The sequence below is a fragment of the Rhopilema esculentum genome, chromosome 8, assembly GCF_057945365.1.
Source record: "Rhopilema esculentum isolate cy_ngs chromosome 8, ASM5794536v1, whole genome shotgun sequence".
Lineage (NCBI taxonomy): Eukaryota > Metazoa > Cnidaria > Scyphozoa > Rhizostomeae > Rhizostomatidae > Rhopilema > Rhopilema esculentum.
In genome coordinates, this window is record NC_142822.1 from 11,659,353 (window position 1) to 11,682,546 (window position 23,194).

Here is a 23,194-nt window from a genome sequence, read left to right on the forward strand (position 1 = left end):
GTGTTACTAAGTCATTACCTTAAAGAAGCATTGAATTTAACTGTAGTTTTATGATGAAACCATACTAAGTTATACGTATAGCAAACGAGCTGGGTTTGCCCCCGGATAATCTTACCCAAGGAGATAAGATGCAGACCCAAATATTCCGGATTTGCCCCTGCTTAAAGTAACCCATCTCTTGTGTTGGTTTTCTAATAAGTGCAATGTGAATGCAATAATCGTGACCAGGCTCACTACTTGTCAACGCTCGTACTATAAATTTCTTAAAACTAACACGAGTTTAGTTTACACCGGGTTAATTCAAGCCGGGTTAATTGAAACCGGGTAAGTTGTAATCGAGCGTCAACTTTAGATTTGTTCTTATTTGTTTTGCTTTTAGAAAAGGGACGAAGACAGAATGGCCTTGATAACAACAATTTGCATTGGCATTTCGTTGGCTGCATTGTTCGTCTCTTTTCTAACATTCTGCACAATAAGGTAAGGCTTTCATTCCTATGAAATCTTTAGAGGAAGACTTTGAAGGAAGATTTTACCTCTTGTGAACAACAGCTTTTAATGCAAACAATTCTGATAACGATTTTAAACACTTAGAGGCTTTACCATCCTCCTGATAGAGAACCAGCCCAAGGAAAAATATAACAAAAAATTGCAAGCCTAACGCTCATGGAGCTGTATTCTTTATCAAACAATATTCAGCCATGCCTTTTGATCCTCCACTTCAACTAGCATTTGACGGCGCTGGCTAAATCTCATTACACTTGGTGAAGTTGTATCCCTTGTGCGTTTCTTTGATCTTTGGTTTTAATTTTTAAAACCAAACAGCAATGATATGGACTGAAAGTTTCACGTTTCGTAAGAACAGGCTCACGCAATTTCTATTTCTGTAATTCTGCATTCTTCGTAAGAATTTGAATCAATTCCATCTTTTGAAATTTTCTGAGATGCAAACATTGATGTGATAACGATTTTCTGTTTTGCAGAAGCTTGCAGTCATACAGAAACACAACACATAAGAATCTTGTTATTGCTCTGTTCTTGGCACAATTGCTCTTCGTCTGTGGCATCGATAGAACTGCCCACCTCGTTAGTATTGTTTTTGATACTCTCACTTTCTTTATTGTTGTTGCTGTTGTTGTTGTTGTTATTGTTGTTATTTGAAATGCCATTGTTGTTGTTGAAATTCTCCACAGCAGTTCTCCGGGTAAATCTAGTTAAAAGTTCACAGAACGCTCTTGATCTCTCTCGCAACATGTTTCTTATAAAAAAACTTATCCTCATTGACCATTCTAAAAGCCCTGGATTAAGAACATATTTGACCCAAATACTGTTATATTTCTCTAGCTTACCTGCAGATTGATAGGCGTGGCACTTCATTATTTGTTCCTGGTTGCCTTCTCTTTGATGGGGATGGAAGGTGTTGTTTTGTATATGATGCTGGTAAGAGTTTACCAAAGGAACACGAGATATGGGAATTTGAAGCTCCTCCTTGCGTGCTGGGGTAAGTGATTATCATGCTTATAATTAATTGCCAGATCAGATGTCCTTTGCTGGCTCGTACTGTGGTCAATTTCATAATCTCAACCGTAATGATATAGGATGATGTTCTCTTGTCCTAGGGCACAATTCTCTTTAGGTCTTCTATAAACTTGTTCCTACAACTCATCTAATTCTTCCAAGAGGTTGTAAACTTTGGAACGCTTTACCCTCCTCTTATTTTCAAGGTCCTTATGCAACCTTGCTTCTTTAAAAGCAGAATCGCCCCCTCAAATTACCAATTAAAAATGAAAAAGATAAGTTTAGTCAAGGTGGCTGTGAAAATATTGTTTATTGTCGTGATTGCATTTGTAGGACTTCCTCTTGTCATAGTGGGTATCACTGCTGGCCTCGATTTCACTGCGTATGGAAACGAGAAATAGTAAGTACTGGTAGTGTATTCGTTTTTTAATTTTTTTTTGTTTACATTCGGCTGCCTTGAGAAAAATATTATCTGTTTTTGCAAGATTTTATCATCGTACATCGGAAATAACATTGTGTTGATGTTTATCTTCGATATAGTGAATAATTATGTAGAAATAAAGTATGAAAAATGAACAAAAATCTTTATTTTTGATACATTCGTTCTCTTTCACTGCTGTTGCAGTCTACGCGATGAGAAGCTTCACCTGCACTCATGTCAATTTATAAATCATTGTTCAGATATCCATAGTTAATGTTTACGATAATGAAAAATGAAATTGTTTCAGCTGTTGGATTAATGTAAAAAATGGATACATCTGGAGCTTTGCTGGTCCCGTCATCCTTGTCGTTGTTGTAAGTGAAGAGGCATTTATGATTGGATTCCTTGTGGCATGAGATTAATTGGAATTTTCATTTATGCCTATATGTCATTTATAAAGTATTATGTATTATGAATATGATATCCTTCACATAAAGCGAATTCTCTAGAGATAGTTTGAGATAGATTCTTTTCCACAATCTGTGGGCATGTTTTTAAGAAAAGCTCAAGTTCTGATGGATTCTTTTTATCGAACTTAGCAATGGGTTAGTTCAAAATAAATTACTAAAATTTGTAACTGATGTTAATTTAATTTGTATATTTGACGTAACTCGTTTGCCGTTATGAAAAAATCGGTATTTCTTTGTTTGAGCTCTGGATTTTTCACACTTGCTCTTTACATCTTATTCTTTTGACTTTTAAGTTCAATTGCATAATTATGGCGCTGGCAGTCAAGGTGATGAGGAAAAAATCAAAAAAGAGGGAAGAAAAAATTCAGGAGATTTGGTAATTTCATTCAGATTTCCGCTTTTTCACGAAACTTTGCAAATTTTTTGAAATTTTTATCATTCTTTGAAATTGCATTTGTTTGTTAAAAAAAACCTGGAGTATTTTGTTTGTTGTTTTATGATATATATGTGATTTTTATTTGTGTTTTTTATCATTTATGTGATTGGGTTGGAAGATTTTCTGCCTTCCGATGGAACAAGGTTTTTTCTAAAAACCTCTAAATGCTGCTTGAATTGTTTTTTAGGTACTGGATAAAATGCTGTTCAATGCTAGTCTCGATTCTTGGGTTGTCATGGATACTTGGCATTTTCTACATCAACCAGCGAAGTATCATCATGGCCTATATTTTTAGCATTCTAAATGCCCTGCAAGGATTGGCTCTGTTTATCTTCCTCTGTTTGCTGGACCAAAGGGTAATTCTTCATCGATTAAATTTCATTATGAAGACTGTAATTATTTTCATAATTCTTCATTGTAAAGAGCCTAATTATTCTTTCTCTTGCGTTAAATAGAACCTTTGGCACTAAGCAAAAACTACAGGATTTCTATCGCATTTCCCCTTTGGATCTTTCTCTCTTGTCTTTTCTCTTATGTCACTCATTGTTCTTATACTATTGAAGGTCTCTAGCGTGCTGAACCCTAGCGCGTAAAGCCATGAACCAACCACTTGACTTTGGTCTGCATTAACTTTTAGGTGCAGGATGTCTACTGTCGCGTCCTTTGCTGCATTGAAAAGGGACATTTCTACTTGTATGCGTCGAGGTCAGTTTCTGGCACAAAATCAACTACGCCAGTGCGCCACTCAAGAGAGGTGAGGTTACAACAAGAAGCGAATCTTGTTATGATTTCATTTCATTGAAACTTTATGTTCGCTTATGTTCAACAATTAAGCATTAAGTATACTATTTCATTGGCTTTTTGGTATTCAACTTACTCTGCTGATTGCGAGCATTATTAAAAGCAGTGTGCATTTCATGATTTTAGTCCATGTACGATTTTATGCAAGACTGTAGGAGATAGCCTGTAGAAGTCAATGTCCACATAATAACTATTCTTGCATTTACAGTTAAGTGTTTCATCTTTATTTAGATCACCATGGGTTCGTTAAAGCGGTACACAGAAGAGCGCAGGGTGAGCCTCTATTCAGTTTACAAGAATCAATTAATTTCACAGCTCTAATCCCGCAAAGCAAGGATCTGCATTGATGTTTTTTTATTGTTCTATTTACCTAAGTCTTTCAGGCCTTCAATTCAGTTTGTATTCCTTGTTTGTGTCTAGTCGCTGAAGAAAGGCAGGATTTCAATGGAGGCTCAGGAAGTGGAACTGAGGCTGGCGGACGAGGAGAACCAAAGTGTAGATGTCTAGGCCAATAACCCTTCGATGTCGGGGTCTTGCATGGGCGCAAAGAATTCATTTACCGTGTTTGCGTTGAAGATAAAGAACACTGATTATCCTAACCAGAATTGAATCCATGTTGGCAGGCGGTTCTGTTTACACGCCGTATCTTTACATTGCTTGTCATTTGTAAACGCGAGTAAACGTCTTTACCGAGCAGCCACGAGATATATATTTCAAAACGGATATTCAAACAGAACTATTGGCTAAATCGATGTAAATATATAGTCCAGGTCGTGTATTGCAAATAATTATGGTCTAAATATCAAATTAGATGTTCTTCAGTGGAGACATATTTTATTCAATCAGAAATTAAAACAAATTTATTGGCTTTGCCTTCGAGCACTTCTAACGCAATTTTTTTAAGTGAAAAGTTACATTAACCAAAATAGGCCTTGCGATTTTAACTGGAATAAATTTAACTTTAGGATTTAATTCGAATTTTGAGCAACGTCCAGGAAAAAACTCAGTGCCTATTAAGGTAAAGATTATGTTAACAAGGGAATGGGCTGTTGATGAGCGAAATGTTAGCGAGTTACAGTCAAAAAATTGTGTTTTATTGTTCTACAAGTTCTGATTTCTTCAAGCGGTTTTAACGTCTGGTAAAACAGAATATTTCTTGCAATTAGCTTTAGACCAGTAAATCTGGTTTCAAAGAGCCAATTTTCATTTTTTCGAGGGAGGGGGAAGGAGGGGGCATGGAATTGCAAAATTTCATTCTGCAAGAGGGAAAGCTTGCAGAATTGTATTTTTCGGTCTTTTCTTGTAATTTGGCTTTCGTTTAATTTACTAAACACAACGATTTTAATAACCTTAAATGTGCTTCGTCAAATTTATCATTTAATAAAAAAGCCTTGCCTAGCCTTTCCCAATCATAATTGAGTTATTACTTTAAAAGAAACCATGTAAAAAATTGCTGATCCTAAACTTTTTGTCCCAAAAATGATTTTGTAAAACGACTCTAAAAGACTTTTATTGGTGATATTTATTTAGTTCCCAATTTGAGTCACTAACATTGAATTTGGTTAAACTGAGATAAAAAAATTGTTAGCTGTGCCTCAATCAAATCATTTTATTAATAAATATGAATAAGAGTGGGTATGAACATATTTGAAAGTACATTGACTAGATGCATGGTCTTATGTTGTTCTTCAAGGGATTGAAAGGGCCATATTCCTGGACCGTAGTGGCGATGGAGTGGGGGCGGGCTGTCCGTACAAATCTATTGATGTCGGTGGTGTATGTTTGAAAACATTCATTACGTTATTTTGTGAGATAATACAGGCTTATATGATATGACAAGGCCTTTTGAGCCTATGATTTTATTCTTAGGAATTATTTCCACTTTTCCGCGCAGTTTTTGCATCGATCATTATTTCAATAAAGATTACAATTCAATTTTATTCGTCATCACAAAAAAACAAACAGAACAGTTTATTTCTGCGGGTAACAGTTTTCCTTGATCGTGGAGATGAGATTTTATTCATTTACTCACTATTTATTCATTATTCAACTAGCCTAGTAATATTTGACAAGCGTTTCCGTGATGGAAGATCAGCAGAATTCAGCGTCAAAATTTTTAAACGAATTTATAAAATCTGGGTAAATCTAATGCTTATGTTGCTTATTAAACATCTTATCACACTTTATATTAAGGAATTAGTAGAGCTGTAACTGATAGGGTAATTAGTAGAGGAGCCTTAAGCCCCTTGCCCAGCAAGTGAAATGCTTTTACTTTTTACTGAATTCTGTTCTGTTTGGTAACCTCTTGCGTTTTGTTTTGTTGCGAAGTATTTAGTTAATTATTACTTAAATCTTAAATTTAAAACTTAAATCAAATTCTTAAAAGAATTCCATTTCAGAAGGAGCCCACTTGACACAACATGGGTCGGGTGTCCCCAATTAAACGCACAAACATGACACTCCCTGGCATTGTCACAAGGTGACAAAGGTGAATTGTGGGTACCCCCAAGGGGTTTAAGTGTACACTTTCCATAGAGAGCGCCTAGGAGCGAGCGACACAAGTTCCAAGAATTAGCAAACATGTCCTTTTTTCTCTTGGGACTAGAAACAAACATTGATGTTTTGTTTAAGAAAACGTGTTGTTTTTGGCATTAGAGAGACGACTCATTTCACGCCTTTGAAACTTAATTCCCCTTTTTCGAAGGAGTATATTAAAGAACTTTTAGAAAAATGTCCCTTTGACTGTGACACATTGCCCCTTATAAACGGTGCCTCTTAAATACTGAAATGCGTTTGCTTGCTTCAAATACACAATATGTTTTTAACGCTTGGAAAAATGGCTGTTAGTTCCGTTAAAGATCTGTCTGAAAACTTTTATCACTTTTGCTGAAAGTGTGAAGCTGTATGAATCGCTTCGATGAAGCGTTCTCCTCGGGTTTTTTTTCTCAACATGCAGTAATAACCAACTTGTGTAGTGATAAATCTTAATTTTGCAATGATAAACTCCCTTTTTGTGCAGTGATAAAACTACAATTGAAAAATTTAGTATTGAAAGCATTGCAATATTAAAAACGAGAACATAACAATTACAATGATCAATATCTATGAAATATTTCAAGTTTGGTCTATATCTAAAAGCTATATAGTTTGCTTATCTAGAATTGTGATGAAATACATCGAAATACGTAATATGAAAACCAGCTTTTACACAAACTTTTTGTTAGAAACAATCATACGACCATTAAGTCTATTTCGTAGCAGCTTAGCTTGAAAACCCTTGTCCATTGAAAAGTTCTCGTATCACTAAAATCCTAGACATTTATAAAAAGATGATGCTTGTCTTCAGTTAAAATTTTTTCAGAAATTTTGCGTAAGAAAATCTGGAGTTCCTAAAACATTTGAAGCTACTGAAAGCAGCACATCTTCTGCAATGATTACACATTCTTTGTTTTTCTTTGTTTATGTTTCTCGACTACAGTCGGTTTTAGGTTGTCTCTCGTGTTGTTTATTAAAGAATGCCTGTGTAATTATTCCGTGGAAAGTATTACATATCGAAATGGCATCACAAAAAGAAGTACTGTCAACAATTCTCATATTTTCCATATAAGGTTCTAAAGAAAACTTTAAGCAACAATTTTTACCTGTTACAACACGTTACGAAAAATTAATCGAGAAGTATTTTAATCCCGATAAACATCTGCTCAAGTTTGGTATTTTTACAAAATCAATTAGCTTCGTCAAGGATAAATTATTCGTTGAGCTTCATTAAGTGTTCAGTTTGAGAACGTTAATTTAAGTTAACGTTATATCCTAAAGAATCTCGATTTTGACGAAAAATAAGATAACGATTTCTCGAAAATTTTCTGTAATGAATGGACCAAAATAACAAGGACTGTTTTGAATTTCGTAATAGAATGAAATGATGAAACACTAGAAATTCATTAAAGGGGTTCAAGCAGAAAGGTCCTTAAACACGGTTCCAACACGAGATCAAAAGGTCTTCTCCTTGCAAACAGACGTATTTTAAATAAAAAAGAGAATTTAAAAACCTATATCGTATAACTAATAAAATCATTGCTTATTTAAAAAATATCAATGCATTAGCATAAGAAAGAGCGCAGCATTTCTGCCTGAAGCGAATGAAGCATGTCGAGCTCACAAAGTCAATTTATAAGGACTCAGTATTTACTGTACAGAATTTCTTAATCACCATCTTTTTACCAAATGTTTAACCATGGCAAAATATGTTTGCAGAAGAGCGAGTAAATTAGTCCATACGAAAAAAACCCATTAGATGACAGAAAATTAAAAAACATAGCAGTGATCAGACTCAACTTTTAGAACCGTTTATGTTACGCTTTGGTATTCCTAAAAAAAACTCTTTACACATTTGTTTTACAAAGAAAAATCTGTACAAACCCATGCCGAGGCATTTCTACGTCTTGGATGCCTTTTCTAAATTAAAACTTTGAAATTTTTCACAAGAAAAATTCGGTATTTTCTTTTGCTTTTAAAATATTTTGAAATGAATTGAAAAACACATTGAATTGGATAAAAGATAAAAGGCCTATGTTTTAATTATCTATACTTCGGCCATGTTTTCTTCTGCTTCAATAAACCATGATGGAGAGATACAAGAGTTACACACGTGTGAAGAAGGACATTGTCGATATTTCTGAACAGGCATTTTCTATGTAAGAATACTTAAATTTTTGCAAAGGGTAAATATCTTTCAAAATTTAAGACTGTGGGCTTATAATTATTCCTAAGCGAAGCAACGGGTAATTTTGGTAAAAATCGTGAAAGAAAGTCCCTATTATTGCTTGTGTGTTTCTTTATAAATTAGAACAATTAGGAATTGACATATATCTTCTTGACATAGAACAATTAGGAATTTGACTATTGACAAAATTTGATGAAAGAAGCTAAAACCTTTTGCCTGAATGTTTCCCTTGCCTTTTTGCTCAAAAAACTCACAAAGTTATAAAAGCCAATCTGTCGACGAATATCGAGCCGGGTTTTCGACGTTAATTAGTTCTTAAATTTCATCGATGTCGAGCCTCAATATTCATATAAATTCGTCAATTTATCATTATCAAAAGAAATTTAATTCATGCCGGAAAAGAACAAAACTTCCTAGATAAGAAATTCTACTTGAAAACTGCTTGAAAATAATTAAATCAATCAATCAATGTTTCATCAAGAAGAGAAACGAGAAAGACAAGAACAACAGATTAAATAAGACAAAGAACAAGATTGAAAAATGGAAAGAAAACAATCAATTCTGGTCGTCAAAATAGAAGTGAAGGGTGCGGGCAGACAGGCAATAACTGCACCTATCTCATCTACATGTATTTGTTGGCCCTGAGGTGCTATTCCATAAGCTACTGCAGTATAAATTATCTGATAAATACGGGGAAATGAAACCAGTGTGAACGTCCACGGAACCTACCATATGTCAAAATTGAGCACTTGATCTCTTCGTTATTGATCCCATGTTCAGTAATTTGTCTGACTTTGCAATTGGAATCAGCAGCGACCTGAAATTTAAACTATACATGGTGTGGTGGGGTTACTACAACCATTAAACTCCAACTGCTTGCACACCTTGTTGTCGTAGCATAGCTGCAGGATGGTTGTGCCTTATTTGTTTGAGTTGAAATCCTTCAAATTCAGGCAATGACCAAATAATTGTTACATAGGCGATACCGTCTTAAGTACCGGGCCATTGATAAGGATATGACGCAGAAATACCACTTTCTGTCTTCAAACTACTTCTTATTTCTTACTTCTTACTATCTCTAAATCCTTTACATCGAATTTAACTTCTGCAAGATATGATCAATCTTAGAACGAATGATTTAGGCCGATACAGATGATATATAATTTTCTGATCTTGATAACTAATATCGACCAATATCCATCAATCCAACTTATAAAAAACTTAGCAATCGAGGTAAAATAATCAAGTTAAATAACAACCGAAGAAGATCTCGATTTACCAAAAAACGTCATAAATGATGCAAGCGACCCTGTATTTACAGAATATCTGAGAACACAATTTTTGTGTTATTTTCACAATCCTGGCAAAATATATGCGATGTTATCCAAAATGTTGGCCTGCAAAAAAAAATAAAACAGGATAAATCAAATCACATAAACATAAAACAGGAGAATAACATTTTCGAACAGGATAAATCAAATCACATAAATCGTTGTTTTATTTTCGATATTATGGAGTTTTCCAGTTCACAACTTTCAATCATATGACGCTGCTCAGGCCCGTCACGAATGAAATCAAAAAAGGGAAAATGGCCTCCAACAGATGTAATATAAAACAAACTAAACTTCATGTACGACAAAATGATAAAACAGACTACGTGAAATTATTAGCCATCATGACACTTCGCGTTGTTTTGCAGAATTGAGAATTTGATATCACTTGAAGAAACGACTGGGTACAGACAAATATCCATACACTAACTCAAAAACACACAAATAAAACAAAATGAGAAATTTATTGCCTTTTTCAACAAGAGTGTAGTTTCAAGAAAAAAGCTTCTTTTAATTTTAAACTTCAAATGCAAGTAACTATGGCTAATAATCATTGTTAAATCAAAATTAATTCTGTCGTATTTAATTTGGTTCATAAAAATTGAATACACTGGTCTTTCATGGTGCTTTTAGCGGAAGTGACATTATAAATGTTTCAGTAACATAAAAAATTAAGGAATTTTAAATACTTCGTTCAACAATTTAGAAAATATCTAGAAAAACTCAAGACAAAACCGCTGTTTTATAAAGCTTTATTAGACCAATCCTCGCAAAATTTGGACTCTTTACCCCTTAACCTCCCAAAAATCAGGGCTATATTAAGAATAAAGATGAAAGATAACAACACTGTTAATCCAGAAAGAAATTTATCGAATGATAATATTTACAAATATAATACAAGATACATACAAATAGCATTTGCTCATACCATGCAAAAATGTTACCAATAAAAACAACGAAATGTTTGTTTAATGACGGTTTTAACATTGCCAAATCTCAGTTTGGTGCCAGTTAAAGACTTTTCGCTGCTTCGTTGGCGTGACAGAGTCTTTTGAAAGAATAGCTTCTACACTGAAGTTACTAAATTTTCTCTTAGGGGGATTATTTGACATAGTATAAGGTGAAGTAGTTTTTGGCAAGGAACAAGGCAACAGATAGCCGCGAGGGTGCGTTTGCGGTGGAGGGGAGCCAACTTGCGGGCTAATGCTACACTCGTTTAGCAGAATGTCTCTAACAACTTCGATTTCTTCTCTGGCTCTTTTGAATCTTGTTCTTCTTCTTTTTAAGCTTCCGTGATTGAACATTCCTCTGCTCTGTGGGTCGATCGACCAATAGCTTCCCTTTCCGCGCATCAGTGGGTCCCGCGGCAGTTTCACGAAACAGTCATTAAGCGTCAAATTGTGCCGTACGGCATTCATCCATCCGCGACTCCGTGTCCTTCTGAAGTATTCAAAATTGTTTATAAGATAATCGTAAATTTCGGACAATGTTAAGCGTCCACTTCGCGAACTTTTGATTGCCATTGTAATGAGAGCGACGTAGGAGAATGGTGGCTTTTCCTGTCGCGCGTCTTTTTCCGATTCACCAAGAGAGCTGTAGCTTGTGTTGAGCGAGTCGGGCAAATCATCACTGCTTTGATCCAGGTCCGCGTCTTGACACCTCAGGTCCGGATGACGAATTTGTCCGGTTGCAGAAATGTCGTGCACAAAACTCCATTGACGAATGAATCTATTCGGCTGTTGCCTATCATCATGACACAAAGAAGCCATGTTGCAGAACCCTCTTTGCCGAACTCTGTCGTCAGATTAGACCAACTTGAGTAGTGGTATTTACAAGTGAGCCTCTCTTGGGTAACTGACTTGACGATGAGGTTTGCCTGCTACTTGTACTGGTATCCTATGACCCAGCTGTGTTACTGGTATCCTTACTTAACACCTTGCATTTAAAGCCACCCTATCCAACGCACATTGACGCCTGTTTAACACGGTATCTAGAATTCTCAAGGGTGTTGTAAAAACATGTCGCCAAGATGTTAAAGCTGTTGTTATTTGGATAAGATCAACGATTATAAGATCGTCATATAAACAAAGAGCCGAGGGAACAATGCCTGGCCCTTGGCAATTGTATTTGGATTCTTTGTGTAAACAAACTATTGAAATCGGTCTTGTTAGCGCGTCGTAATTCGCCGACGCCAGAACGCGAACGCTTAATCAGCCTAACGCAACGGCAATGGTATTTTTATAGAAAGGCTTGAGATTATAAATGATAATAACAAGACTGGCTTAGCATCGAAGTAATTATGCACTGGCAAGACAATTGCATGCCTGGACCCAGAAAAATACCAGCACTGATCAGGATACGCAGATGATTTAAAACATTTAAAACCAGCAAACTGAAAAATGCACTAGGTTTAAATCTCGAAAAGAAAAGTAGAAGGCGAGGGCATATGTTCTTCAATCCTCTGGATTTTCATTTTGAGAATTTTAAATGACGCCGACCAATTAGAAACAAACCGAAAACGGACAGATGACCAACATGTGCTCAATATGATTATTTTTATTAAGAACGTAGAAAAAAATGCTTATGTTGTTTTCTATGCAATTTTCACGAACTTCCTTTATTCAAACGCGTAAAATATGATGTATAATAAAATAAATTTGTTTCCCATGATTAAAAATTGTTTTAATAATAAAATATATGTTTGGAGGAACTTAAAAAGTGCTTGCTGTAAAATATAGTTCGATCTTACAGAAAAAAGCTCCTTAACTGATAAATAAGTGTCGATCGTTTTATAAAACCTGATACAAAAACTTTTCAAAAATCATTAAAAGATTGTTTCAACAAATCTACGTAGCCTTTAGCACACGGGCAAATCCTCGATGTTCGAAGGTGTACCTTCTCCAATATCGGTAGCAGCTAGGCCCAGGCACGTAAATAATAGGGGGTGTGGGGGGCGTGACACCCCCAAAGTTTGGAAAATCCAATTGTAGTTGGAAAAATTAAAAGTTCACTTGGAATTTTTTCTAACTATTATGACCAAATATGTGAATTTTATAGCTTAGGATTTTTGGACTTTCAATGTAAAAATCTTAGACCTTATTAAAATTGAAACTCTGGAGCAGGCACATCTACTAATCGTTTTTAATTGTGAAGCCCTGTCTCCACTGGATCTCAAATTTCACCATTGCATCGCCTGTTTCCTTTTACAGGGGTTAAGTTGAATAAGATTATTTTCAACAGGCAAGGTGAATTTCTGGATAAGAAGTTTAAATTTTACCATCAGTATTGATTGAGCCTTAAGTTTTGAAAAATCATTCCCTGTATCCATTGATCGGAACAATTGAAAGTGGGAATTTTTTAAGAAACAACGGGTAGCCAATTCAATTCAAAACATTACAAATTTTTTTCATTGATAGAAATTCTCAACGCTTCTTAACGGGTGTATGCTAAGCTCCCCCTGCACTTTGTAGACCTCCTTTGATATTTTTATAAATTGCTATGATAAAGGTGATGAGAAGCCACAAAACATTGATCAAAGAAGCGGCAGCAGAAGTATTTGATCAAAGCAAGTGTTTTATCTTACGAATCGGGCATATGCACTTGCCCTCAGATCACCATTTTCAGTTCCAAAAGGCAAATGACACTTCGCCCTTTGAAAATTTTCAAAATTTTCTTCGATCAAGAACAAAAGAGGAAATGGTAAATTCTTTGAAGCTTCTATATTGTTAAAAAGATACTTTATATAAAATTGATCTGCAGCAAATAGCTTTAAGATGGGCAAAGCAGAAAAAGAACAGAATTGCTGTTAATTGACTTGAAAGAATACTAATTTTTATCATTAAACATACCCAACATCTAGACTCGTATGGCTTTGATGTTGCTTTACATCTTACAAAAAGGTTATATGTACGTTTTATGTTAATCAAAATTTAGAGATTTCTTTTATCTTCTTTAGTGCTTTTATGCTTAAGACTAATTTTTATAAGTAAAATTTTGGTAATTATACAGAACCTAGAAATCTGGAATAAACTATAGGCTATTTCCAAAAATCAATTTAGTAGGTACAGAAGATTAGCAGGTCGAAAGAAAAAATTCATCAGGTAAAGTTGGAATTTTCAACCTTCCACGACCTCCCAAAATTAGCCACTTGTTTACGTCCCTGGCTAGGCCCTGCACTAGGAAAGTTCCGAGAACCTTGGATTATTGAATTTTCTAAAAGGAACGACCGCAAATGTCCCTTTTGGACCTCGCCAAAGGAGCATGAACCCTGCATGTTAAAATGCTAATATAATTGAGAACCACACATTTTTTTCTACGGCTATTTGAAGTTTAAGACACAGCTTCTAGACCCTTGCTTCTAAAATCATCCTAAAACATTGTCTCGAAAATATCCAAAATGACTTATTTTCATAAGCATTTTCTCAAAGCTCATTTCCCCTTTGAACTTATTAAAAATACAAAAATAAAAAAAGCAGTCGAGGGTAAGTGCTTGGATTGTTAAATCTGAATTTCAAATTACACGAAGCTTAAAATCTTCTACTAATGTGCTCGTAAGATCAGAAAAGGCCAAATTATGGAATTCATGGGATGTAAATAAAACAATGACCAACAGGTAGACGCCAATCGGAAAATTCTAGCACTAGAGTGGCAATCTTCACACTTTGGGCCGACAGGTCGTTTCACCCTGCTAAAGGGACACTTCAAAGGAACATCTCCGTAGAAATTTGATAGCTGCGCAACATACAGTTGGGACACTGTGCAGCCTGATGTTTAAAGAGAAATCGAAATCGAAATGAGAATGAATAGGAAGGCTCTCCTGGGATTATGTTGCATGAGTGGCATCTATTGACGAAAAACGAAACACCTGGTTGGATCAAACACTGTACAACTCTGTTCTGTAATTACATTCAAAAACATTTGTGTGACAAAGAAATAAGTGCTGAACACTTGCCATAAATGAAATTGAGCTAAAACTACAAATGTACAAAGCAAAATATTTTCGCGAGTCAACATATTCCCTTCGATTTCCTGCGAAAAATAAACAGCAAGTCTAGTGGCAATCTTGGCTGATCCACCTTAATTCAGCGCTATCCAAATCCCAAAATTCACTTTGGTTCTCGATAAAAAGAGCTTATGAAAATAGCAAGAAAATCTTTCTTTAAAAAAGGATAAGAAGAGTACATCAGCTCAAGGTTATCTTTGCGAATCCGTTAAAACTGCAGAAGATCAAGGCCTAGTCTAGACAGAAAGAAACGGGCGGCACCATGCATTGTAATCGGCCTCATAATCTCATTTGAATAGACGGATGTTTGGCCTGGGATGAAAACGAGACCGACGGCACCAACTCTAGAACTAAGATTGTAAATACAAACATATGCACGATTATTCTTCTAAGTGCAAATCCGGATTTTCGCAGCTGAACAAAATACACTGGTGAAAAATTTGACTGAAGTGTGATTAGCAAAGGCCTGCGTCTTTGTCAATTATCTGGCTAACAAAATTTGCAAACATGGTAAAAACCTGATCAGATGTTTGTGCGATTTGCTTAGAAAAGGCTGATTCACGTTAAATTGTCTAAACACAGCTAATGAAATATTCAATCAAATCTTATTTAAAGAATTATTTCAATGATATATGATTTTAGCGTTGCGAAGAAAAATTGAATTTGACTACTGCAAAAGGAACTTACTGATTAGAAATTGAAATTGAATTAGAAAAAAAACAAGATTAGAAATTGATAAAATGACTCAAGCATACCTTCATATCAGATGGAATAACATCGAGTTCTGGAACGTTTGAAGTGAGAAAAAGCAAGGGTGCCATTGAGCAGAGGCACGAATCCAATAACACTGATAAGGAGCCATAAACTTTAAGATCGCTTGTCTGCGGGAAAAACGCGAGAAATGAATATGAAAAGTTAGATGGAGCTTTTTACTATTTGCTACATGGCTATGACCAAAGTTTCTTGCATGCAAAAAGATATACTAGTTCTTTATTTAAGAAAGATGCATATAAATCAAGGAAGATGCAAGCGATTTCTTTACATTACAAAAATGAACATTATTGGAAAAAGACTAAAAAGGGTCAAAATTATCTGTAGGTTGCGGAAAAATAGAGCATGCATACGTAAATCCATACGCATCCAGTTTCCAATTGTGGAACAGCTCTGAGTGACTAATAGGACAGTTATTTCAGTAAACATGAAGAAACATGTCATATGCTTTGTGCCTTTCTTCTTTTTATAAGTGGCCTTCAGGAAGATGACACAAATAATCCCATGCATACATTTTAAGCAGTTTCCAGAAAATGAGGAAAAACACTTAATTTTGATCCGATGTAAGTGCTGAATTGAAAAATTGCACACATTACCTTGTTGACAACCTGGAATTGAAACAAAGCAACCAATTAGCAAAATTTTAAGACAACGGTTTTAAAATTAGATAGAGGTGATCCAGAATACATAACTTAAATCATATCCAAAATACATTAATAGGCTGTCTTATGGTTCAAAAGACAACTGTCTTTTGTTCTAAAATAATGAGAAATGTGTTCTCATCTTATCAAAACAATAGACTCCTCCCCAAATACTCGACTGCCCCTGATGTTAACCCAGTCAAACAATCAAAAATTCCACTCAACATTATTAAAAATTCTTTTCCTTGGCTTGATTTCCTTTGATGTGAGATTAGGTGCTTGCAGGGATGGCAAGAGCAGTGGGGCTGAGGAAGTTCAAGCCCCCCAATAATTTCCAAAATGTACTTAAAACCATACAAGAAATCACCCTGCTCTTGTTTTAAGTATGATTAGCCCCCCAAAACGTTTTAGCCCCTTCAGTCTATAATATGCTTCATGACCCTTGGGTGTCTGTGCAGTAATCAAGATGCTGAGAGGCCACAATAAGAAGAACTCTTTACAAAGCCACGAATTGAAAAGCTTTTATTGGAAAAATTGATGAGTCGTTTTTTCCTCTATCATCTTACTTTCAGGCAAAGGACAGCAACAATCAGTTCAACAAGAGTGATTGTGTGGGCTTGATTGTGATCAAATTACGACCAAATGCTGGTCACAGTTTATCACAGTGATATAAAGGCCAAAACAAAAAAGCAAAAATGAATAAAGTTATCAGGCCTTGCTCTAAGTAAAATGAAGGTGCTCCATAAAAAGAGCCCCTTAGAAACTCTAGGCGCTCTATTTCGCACCTCTAAGTAGATTTCCTTGATAGCATCCTTCGAGAGCTTTAGGAGATCGAATGCTTCATATCGAAAGCTTCGGAAGAATGTTAAATATGAAATTCAACGGTGATACCAAAAGGCACCATAATATGAAATGACAAAACATGCAACAAACACTATGTTAATATAAATATAGAAATATAATAGAACAAAGTCGCAAAATTTTTCAGATTTTTCTAGATATGTAAGTTGCCATCATTCGATGAGCTTTTATCAGTGTCAGTATCACTACTGTTATGTTCAGTTTCACATATTGCTTCATCAAAATGCATGGCTTAAAATCGAACATTTAACTTTGTTTCCTTTTTTCATGTTATCCATTCTATAAGAAACGCTAGAACATCTACTACTCGCAAAAGCAAATGAAAAATGAAAATCAATGCGATAATTTGGACGGAAACGTGATCGCTGATTTGCACAGGCGATTTTAAGTTATTAAGAAAAACAGAAAATAATATATACTTCAAAAGAAGATTAACGCTTGCTCGAAAATCAAATAAATCTGCGGGAGAATACACTTGATGGCCTGTGTCCTTGATGGTTATTAGAGGGTTATTAAATTAAAAATGATATCGAAAACCCAACGTTGAATTTGCTGAATTTTTTCTCAAGAGGTAATCTTACGCAAATCATAATATTGCGGTCTGTTGGGAAGATTGTTCATGCATGATCTAGTTGATTCAACAAATTCCAAAAATTTATTTTGCTCCGTGTTAATATTGTTTTTACGTTTTGAGGGGCTCTATAAATCGCTCTCCAAGGCTTTTTTTGGGTGCGCTCTAGGCGCGCGCGCTCGATCGAGCGCCTTTCCGGGCAAGGCCTGATTAAGTTAATCTAATCTTCTTCAGACTTCTCAAGTGGATGGGGGCTCAAGATGCTCTTACTCTCCAATATTGCAACCAGTGCCTTGGAGAGTTTGCAGAAAGCAAATGGCAGGAAAAGACTAGAGAGAAAAAATTTACGGAAATAGCCAGCCTGTCAATCAGATTGTGACAGACATATTTAATTATGGACAAGTTGAGCTTGGGAGTCCCACAGTTATAGAAATTAACCACTTAATTGCTAACAGATAGGACAACAAATCAACTTAAACAGATGATGTAATGGTCAAAGATTGAAATATCAAACATTTTGGAAAGTCAAGTAGCATTGATAATCATCAAGATATAGATACAGAGTGTCTAGATTGTGTGTTTGGTAACAAGAATAATTCCTTCAGCAAAATAAAGTATAAAAATGAACAAACCTGACGCCTCAATGCACTTGCCACCAGCATAAGTGAGTCTCCCAACAGCTGCAAATGTGCAGCCATGTCCACTGGCTCTAAATTTGTCACACTGTACTTCTGTGGAGCAATTTGGTATTCTTTGGAAGACATTCTTGATCCACTATTTGGTGCCTTTTCTGGGCTGCTCTGTCCAGCTTGCATTGTTGTTTTCAGCTTCTTCAAGGTTTCCTTTCTGATGGATGCATTCACTTTTGCCCTGTGCTCTTCCAGCTGCTTTTTATAAATCTTGTATGAAAAAAGAAACGTGACTGTATGAAGAAAAGCAAAAAAAAAGAGACAGTTGCTTTAGATTAGTCTAATCATCATCAGGTACAATCTTCTAATCAGACAACTTAAAAAAGCAGCATATGATACTTACATCCTTTTCTTTTTCAGGAGCTTCATTCCACATTTGTGCCAACTTTCTGCTGATTTGTGAAAATCCTGGTAAAAAATGACAGCAATAGTTGAAACTATTTCCATCAAAATTTGGCTTTTTGGTGTGATTTACAAATACGTTATTTAGTATAAAATGGCATATTAAAAATGACTAAAACATTTCAATGACTCTCATCTTTAATAATGCTGATTTTTCAAGTGAATGATAGTGTAATGAGGCTGTCTTCATGTAACAAAATTTGTACCTCTCAACTTTGCAGTAACCCAAATTTTTTTACAATTATACCAATGAGCAAGTTTAAGAATAAAATCTAGAAAATGTGTTTCTGTTGTGTCTGTTATTCCTGATCATGACATACAAACAAACATAGACTAGACTGTTTTTGGCTGACTGATTCTATAAACGCTTTATATCTAGCACAGGCAAAGTTGGCTTGAATATCCGAACCCAAAGTGACTCAGGTAGTTTTTCAGCTACAATGTTGGTGCAAGCCTCATTATGGTATACTTTGATAGCATAACATCTTAAAATTTATATACCAAAAAGGTCCATTCAATTAAAAAGAAGGAAAGGGGGTCAACCAAAGTCAAGAATATCTTAACCATACTTAACAGCAAATTTCTCAAAAAGTGTGAAAAAAGCAGTATTGAAAATTGGAAGAAAAGTTGACCTTGATCATATCTGGCACGGCATTTGGCAATGCCATCCTATATTTCAAAAGTTCTGGCAAATATAAACTTACCCATCTCTGGGTTCTCTGTTACAACTTTTTGTCTGTATTTTCGGCAATAAAGTAAATATGCTGTCAATGTTTGTGTCTTTCTTTCCTTCTTCTTCTTCTTAACTGGAGACGCCATATTCTGTGCATCTCCTCCACCGTCTTTTGGCTTCTTTTTTCCATCTGATCTTGGTGTCTGTTTTTGCTTTGCTGGTTTCTTCTTTTTCTTTGACATAACATCTAGTGGACCACTATCTTGAACAACTTTTAAAACTGAATCTTGATGAACAGCTAGTGGTTTCTGAGAAACTTTTTCACTGTGGCCTAACCCTTTATTTTTCACTTTAGGAGTTATCACATTGGCTTTAGTCAAATCATTCTTCTGATTCTTTTTTGGTTTAGTCTGGGGCAGATTTCCGGCTTCTTTAATTTCTGAAGGTTCTACTTTAACCAGTGCACCATTTTTGTCCCAAAACTCAGTCTGAATGCGTACTAAAATTTTCTCACCTTTCTTTTTCTTATAAATCTTCCTCTTTTTTACAATAAAGTCATCCTTGCTTTCAACTGTCACTTCCTTTGTTTCATCATTTACAGAAGACAAACCTTTCTTTTTCTTCTTGTGACTTCTGTGTTTCTTTTTCTTTTCTGCTATGGTATCGTTCTGCCAATCAGTGCTATAACATTCTTGCAATGTTTCATTTGGTATCTGGAATGCATCAGGCTCGTTTGGTTCGGTTTTAATTACTACATCATTCACATATTGCTGGCTATTTAGCAATGCATCTGTTCCTTCCATTGGAAAACTCTGAATCCCATCATTCACAGGCTCAGCATCATGATGATGGTGTTTGTGTTTCTTTTTGTGTTTTTTAATTTTAGATGGACTGGCCAGTCCTCCAACCTTTAGTATGATATGACCATCTGGTCTTTCTGTTGTGCTACTTGAAAAATCCTTTGCACTCTTCCCAATGTTTGCCTCATCATTGGGATTACTAGGATGTAAATTTCCTTCTGGTTTCATCTGGTCAAATATAGGGGCATGGACATTGCCCTGGTCAAAATCTAGCTCTAAGTTTTGAGGTTTCTTCCTACTTACATATTTTCTTTCACTTGCATATGAAGATTTTGCAACTTCAGAAGCTTCTTCACTTTGAGCTGGCTTTGCTCTCTTGGCAGCTGGATAATCATAAGACTCTTGCTTCAATGCTTGGAGAGCTTCCATTAGAATTGACTGATCAATGTTCTCTTCAAAATTTCTTTTCTTCTGAGATAATTCATCTTGCTCCACACATGCAAGAGGAAGAGATGCTGGACCAGGCTCATCTTCTACCTTTCTTTTCCGGTTTGTCCTGTCCTTTTTGGACTTAAAATCAACCTTCACCTTCAATTTTGACATGTCCTTGTTTGACGAACTTTGCTTCTTTGGTTCAGTTTTTCTTTCTGGTGTTTCATCTTTTGAAGGTTTTCTCTTATTGCTAGACTTAGCAGAAGTAATGGCTGGAGATTTTTCAACCTGGACCAATTGCTTACCTTTTTTCTGCTTTGGCACTTCTGCAATCGGCTCGGTTGCCAATAAATTTTGGTTTTGATTTGGAAAGGATTGAAATCCAGAATCGATTAAATCAAAGCTTTTCTTTGGAACAGGAGTTCGCGATGACTTTCTCGGTGCTGATGTATCTGAATCAGTGTCATCACTTGGTTCGCGTTTAACTTCCACCATCTCTCTTAGCTTTGAAGGATCAAATTGTGTGGTTTTCTTCATATTAGTCGAATTTTTAGTTCTCCATTTATCTTCATCAAATGAGTCCACCAAATCAAATGTTTTTTTTGGCACTGGCGTCCTAGAAGATTTTCGCACACACTCATCGCTTTCCTCCATTTTCACCTGAGCGAAATGATGCCACTCCGGAAAGTCAGTCTCCTTTCCTTTATCCGTTTCTTCGATAAAACTTTGATAACTTTTTCTTGTTTCTCTCTTATGTCCTTCAACGAAATCAAATGTTTTCTTCTTTCTCCTACGGTTATCCATGATGGGGCTTCTTCTCCTGAGGCATGTGAAATGCGTTCTCTACTTCGCCTAGTTCGCCAGCAGTGAACAACATATTCAAAAAACACCCTTTTGTGGCAGCCTCTTATTGACAGCGACCAAAACCAAAACACAGAATAGAAGTCTAAATTCAGTGACCCGAGAAACCTTTTTGCTTTCATGTCAAGATAGAAAGAATATATTTACATGTCAACCTTAACACACAAAAATCTTTGTTTGTTGATATAATTTTTATGTAATTTAACTGGCCAGGCTCCAAGTGATTAAAAAATTATTCCTCTTTTTCGTTTGCCTCTATTCCTCCTTCTTGTGTTTCCTCCTTCTTGTGTTACTCTGCTGTTCTCTTTATGTTTGGCTACAAGGAAATGTGGTATCCAGGGACGCCGGAACGACCAAGGGGCAAGGGGGCAGGCTTGAGTAAAAGGGCATTTTAAAGATAACTCCCAGCTTCTACTAATTCCTTCTACTGACTGCCATTTTATTTCAATCTTCTGTAGATATCTTGAAATTGGCTAACTTTTGGAATAAAGATTTATTTTACAGGTTTTGAAAAATGTCGTCATGAATTAAGCACTGTAATCAGAATTTCATATGAATCTCTCTGATTATTACAATTGGCCGGCTTCAAGGGCACTTTAATAACAGGACACTCTGGTCCCCTCCTATCAAAGGACAACAGGGACGGTTGACTCCCCGTGCCCCCCTTCTCCCGTACAATATAAGAAGAGAGATTCTGCCGCCAATTATATTTTTATGCTCTCTAATGGTGGCACATGAAATGAAATAAAACTCCTCTCCTTTCGTAATACTTTGAATGTTAAACTTTATCAAAATATTAAAGAAATCTGCGCTGGTGTGAATAATAAGTGTTTGCTTATGCTGCCTTCACACTGGCACAGTCAAACCAGCTACATTTTTACTAGGTTTTATTTCAACCAATCAAACGCGTCCGATTTGTTGGATAGACCAATTAGAAGGGCCCACTCAATAATCTGACTTATTTTAAGCTGGTTTAACTCGCTAAAGTGAATGGGCATTAGACTTTGATAAATACTGTCAAAATTGGTATAACTTGACTACTTTTCTGCAACAAATTCAAACATAACTTTAAGCTTTCTGTCCTCATGTGGTCCTTATGAATAATGAAGCATATTATAAGACCTAGATGAAGAAACGTAATCAATACAATTTTTGTAAATTATGCGAAAGTTTGTTCAAAAGTGCTTAAAAACGTTATGAATATGATTTTATTTGAAATGTTATCAGAAAAAAGAACTTCCAAGTTCTATATGCCAATTCTTTTATGCCTTCGAGCATTAACATGTGCGAATCGCTCAATGAGTTCAATCTTATCAATTGATTGGGCTTCTGAATCTTCTGTGGACAGTATTGCCAAGTTATCGAGTCTTTCTTGAGTTATCTTTGACCTTAAGTACGTTTTAATCAATTTAAGTTTTGAAAATGATCTCTCAGCTTTGGCAACCGTAACTAGGATTGTTACAAACAGAGTTAGTAATTTGTACACTTCTGGAAAGGATGAACTCACTCTGCTTTCCAGCATCAAATTAACAATTTCAAGAATTGACTCTTTGTCTGCAATATCTTTCTTGGACTCCTTTGCAAATAACCGCCATTCGGTTTCCAAATTTCCTGTAAAATCATCTGGATATGCTGCAATTACTGCTTTTGTGATGAAAATATGAACAGACAACTCATACTTTGCCAGTGATTTGGGATAAAGCAGGCGCGCAACTACGGGGGGGGGTCCTGGGGGTCCAGACCCCTGCCCTTTTTCTCAAAAGGGGAAAAGTGCCCTTTTTCCTGGAAAATTGC

The 23,194-nt window shown here is 35.6% G+C and overlaps 2 protein-coding genes across 6 annotated transcripts in view; one reads left to right on the top strand and one right to left on the bottom strand.

The window, feature by feature from the left end:
- The window catches only part of LOC135694960 (uncharacterized), a 32,744-nt gene extending 28,242 nt beyond the window's left edge, over positions 1-4,502 (top strand). For all 4 annotated transcript variants that reach the window (XM_089109566.1, XM_089109567.1, XM_089109568.1 and 1 more), the window contains 10 exons: positions 380-477; positions 981-1,083; positions 1,342-1,498; positions 1,849-1,915; positions 2,244-2,310; positions 2,700-2,782; positions 3,030-3,198; positions 3,480-3,596; positions 3,875-3,916; positions 4,064-4,502. In XM_089109566.1, coding sequence (XP_088965692.1) covers positions 380-477; positions 981-1,083; positions 1,342-1,498; positions 1,849-1,915; positions 2,244-2,310; positions 2,700-2,782; positions 3,030-3,198; positions 3,480-3,596; positions 3,875-3,916; positions 4,064-4,150 — 990 coding nt within the window. In that variant the 3' untranslated portion in view covers positions 4,151-4,502. The remainder of the gene's footprint in view (positions 1-379; positions 478-980; positions 1,084-1,341; positions 1,499-1,848; positions 1,916-2,243; positions 2,311-2,699; positions 2,783-3,029; positions 3,199-3,479; positions 3,597-3,874; positions 3,917-4,063) is intronic.
- Positions 4,503-9,699: 5,197 nt separating this feature from the next.
- On the bottom strand, positions 9,700-21,429 carry LOC135694791 (uncharacterized). 2 transcript variants are annotated; one of them, XM_089109570.1, is made up of 6 exons: positions 19,339-21,429; positions 18,576-18,640; positions 18,176-18,442; positions 16,067-16,078; positions 15,455-15,580; positions 9,700-9,763 (listed from the first exon to the last, which is right to left on the bottom strand). In XM_089109570.1, the coding sequence occupies exons 1-6, from the start codon at positions 21,341-21,343 to the stop codon at positions 9,719-9,721; spliced, it is 2,520 nt and encodes an 839-aa protein (XP_088965696.1). In that variant the 5' UTR covers positions 21,344-21,429; the 3' UTR covers positions 9,700-9,718. The 2 variants fall into 2 exon arrangements, with proteins under 2 accessions (XP_088965696.1, XP_088965697.1); XM_089109571.1 differs by lacking the exon at positions 16,067-16,078.
- Positions 21,430-23,194: the final 1,765 nt, after the last annotated feature.

Coding starts and splice junctions, on each gene's coding strand:
- LOC135694791 (XM_089109570.1), bottom strand. CDS start 21,343: ATGGATAACCGTAGGAGAAAGAAGAAAACATTTGATTTCGTTGAAGGA. Junction 18,641..19,338: donor AACAGAGAACCCAGAGATGG/GTAAGTTTATAT, acceptor ATTTTTTACCAG/GATTTTCACAAATCAGCAGA. Junction 18,443..18,575: donor CTCCTGAAAAAGAAAAGGAT/GTAAGTATCATA, acceptor TTTTCATACAAG/ATTTATAAAAAGCAGCTGGA.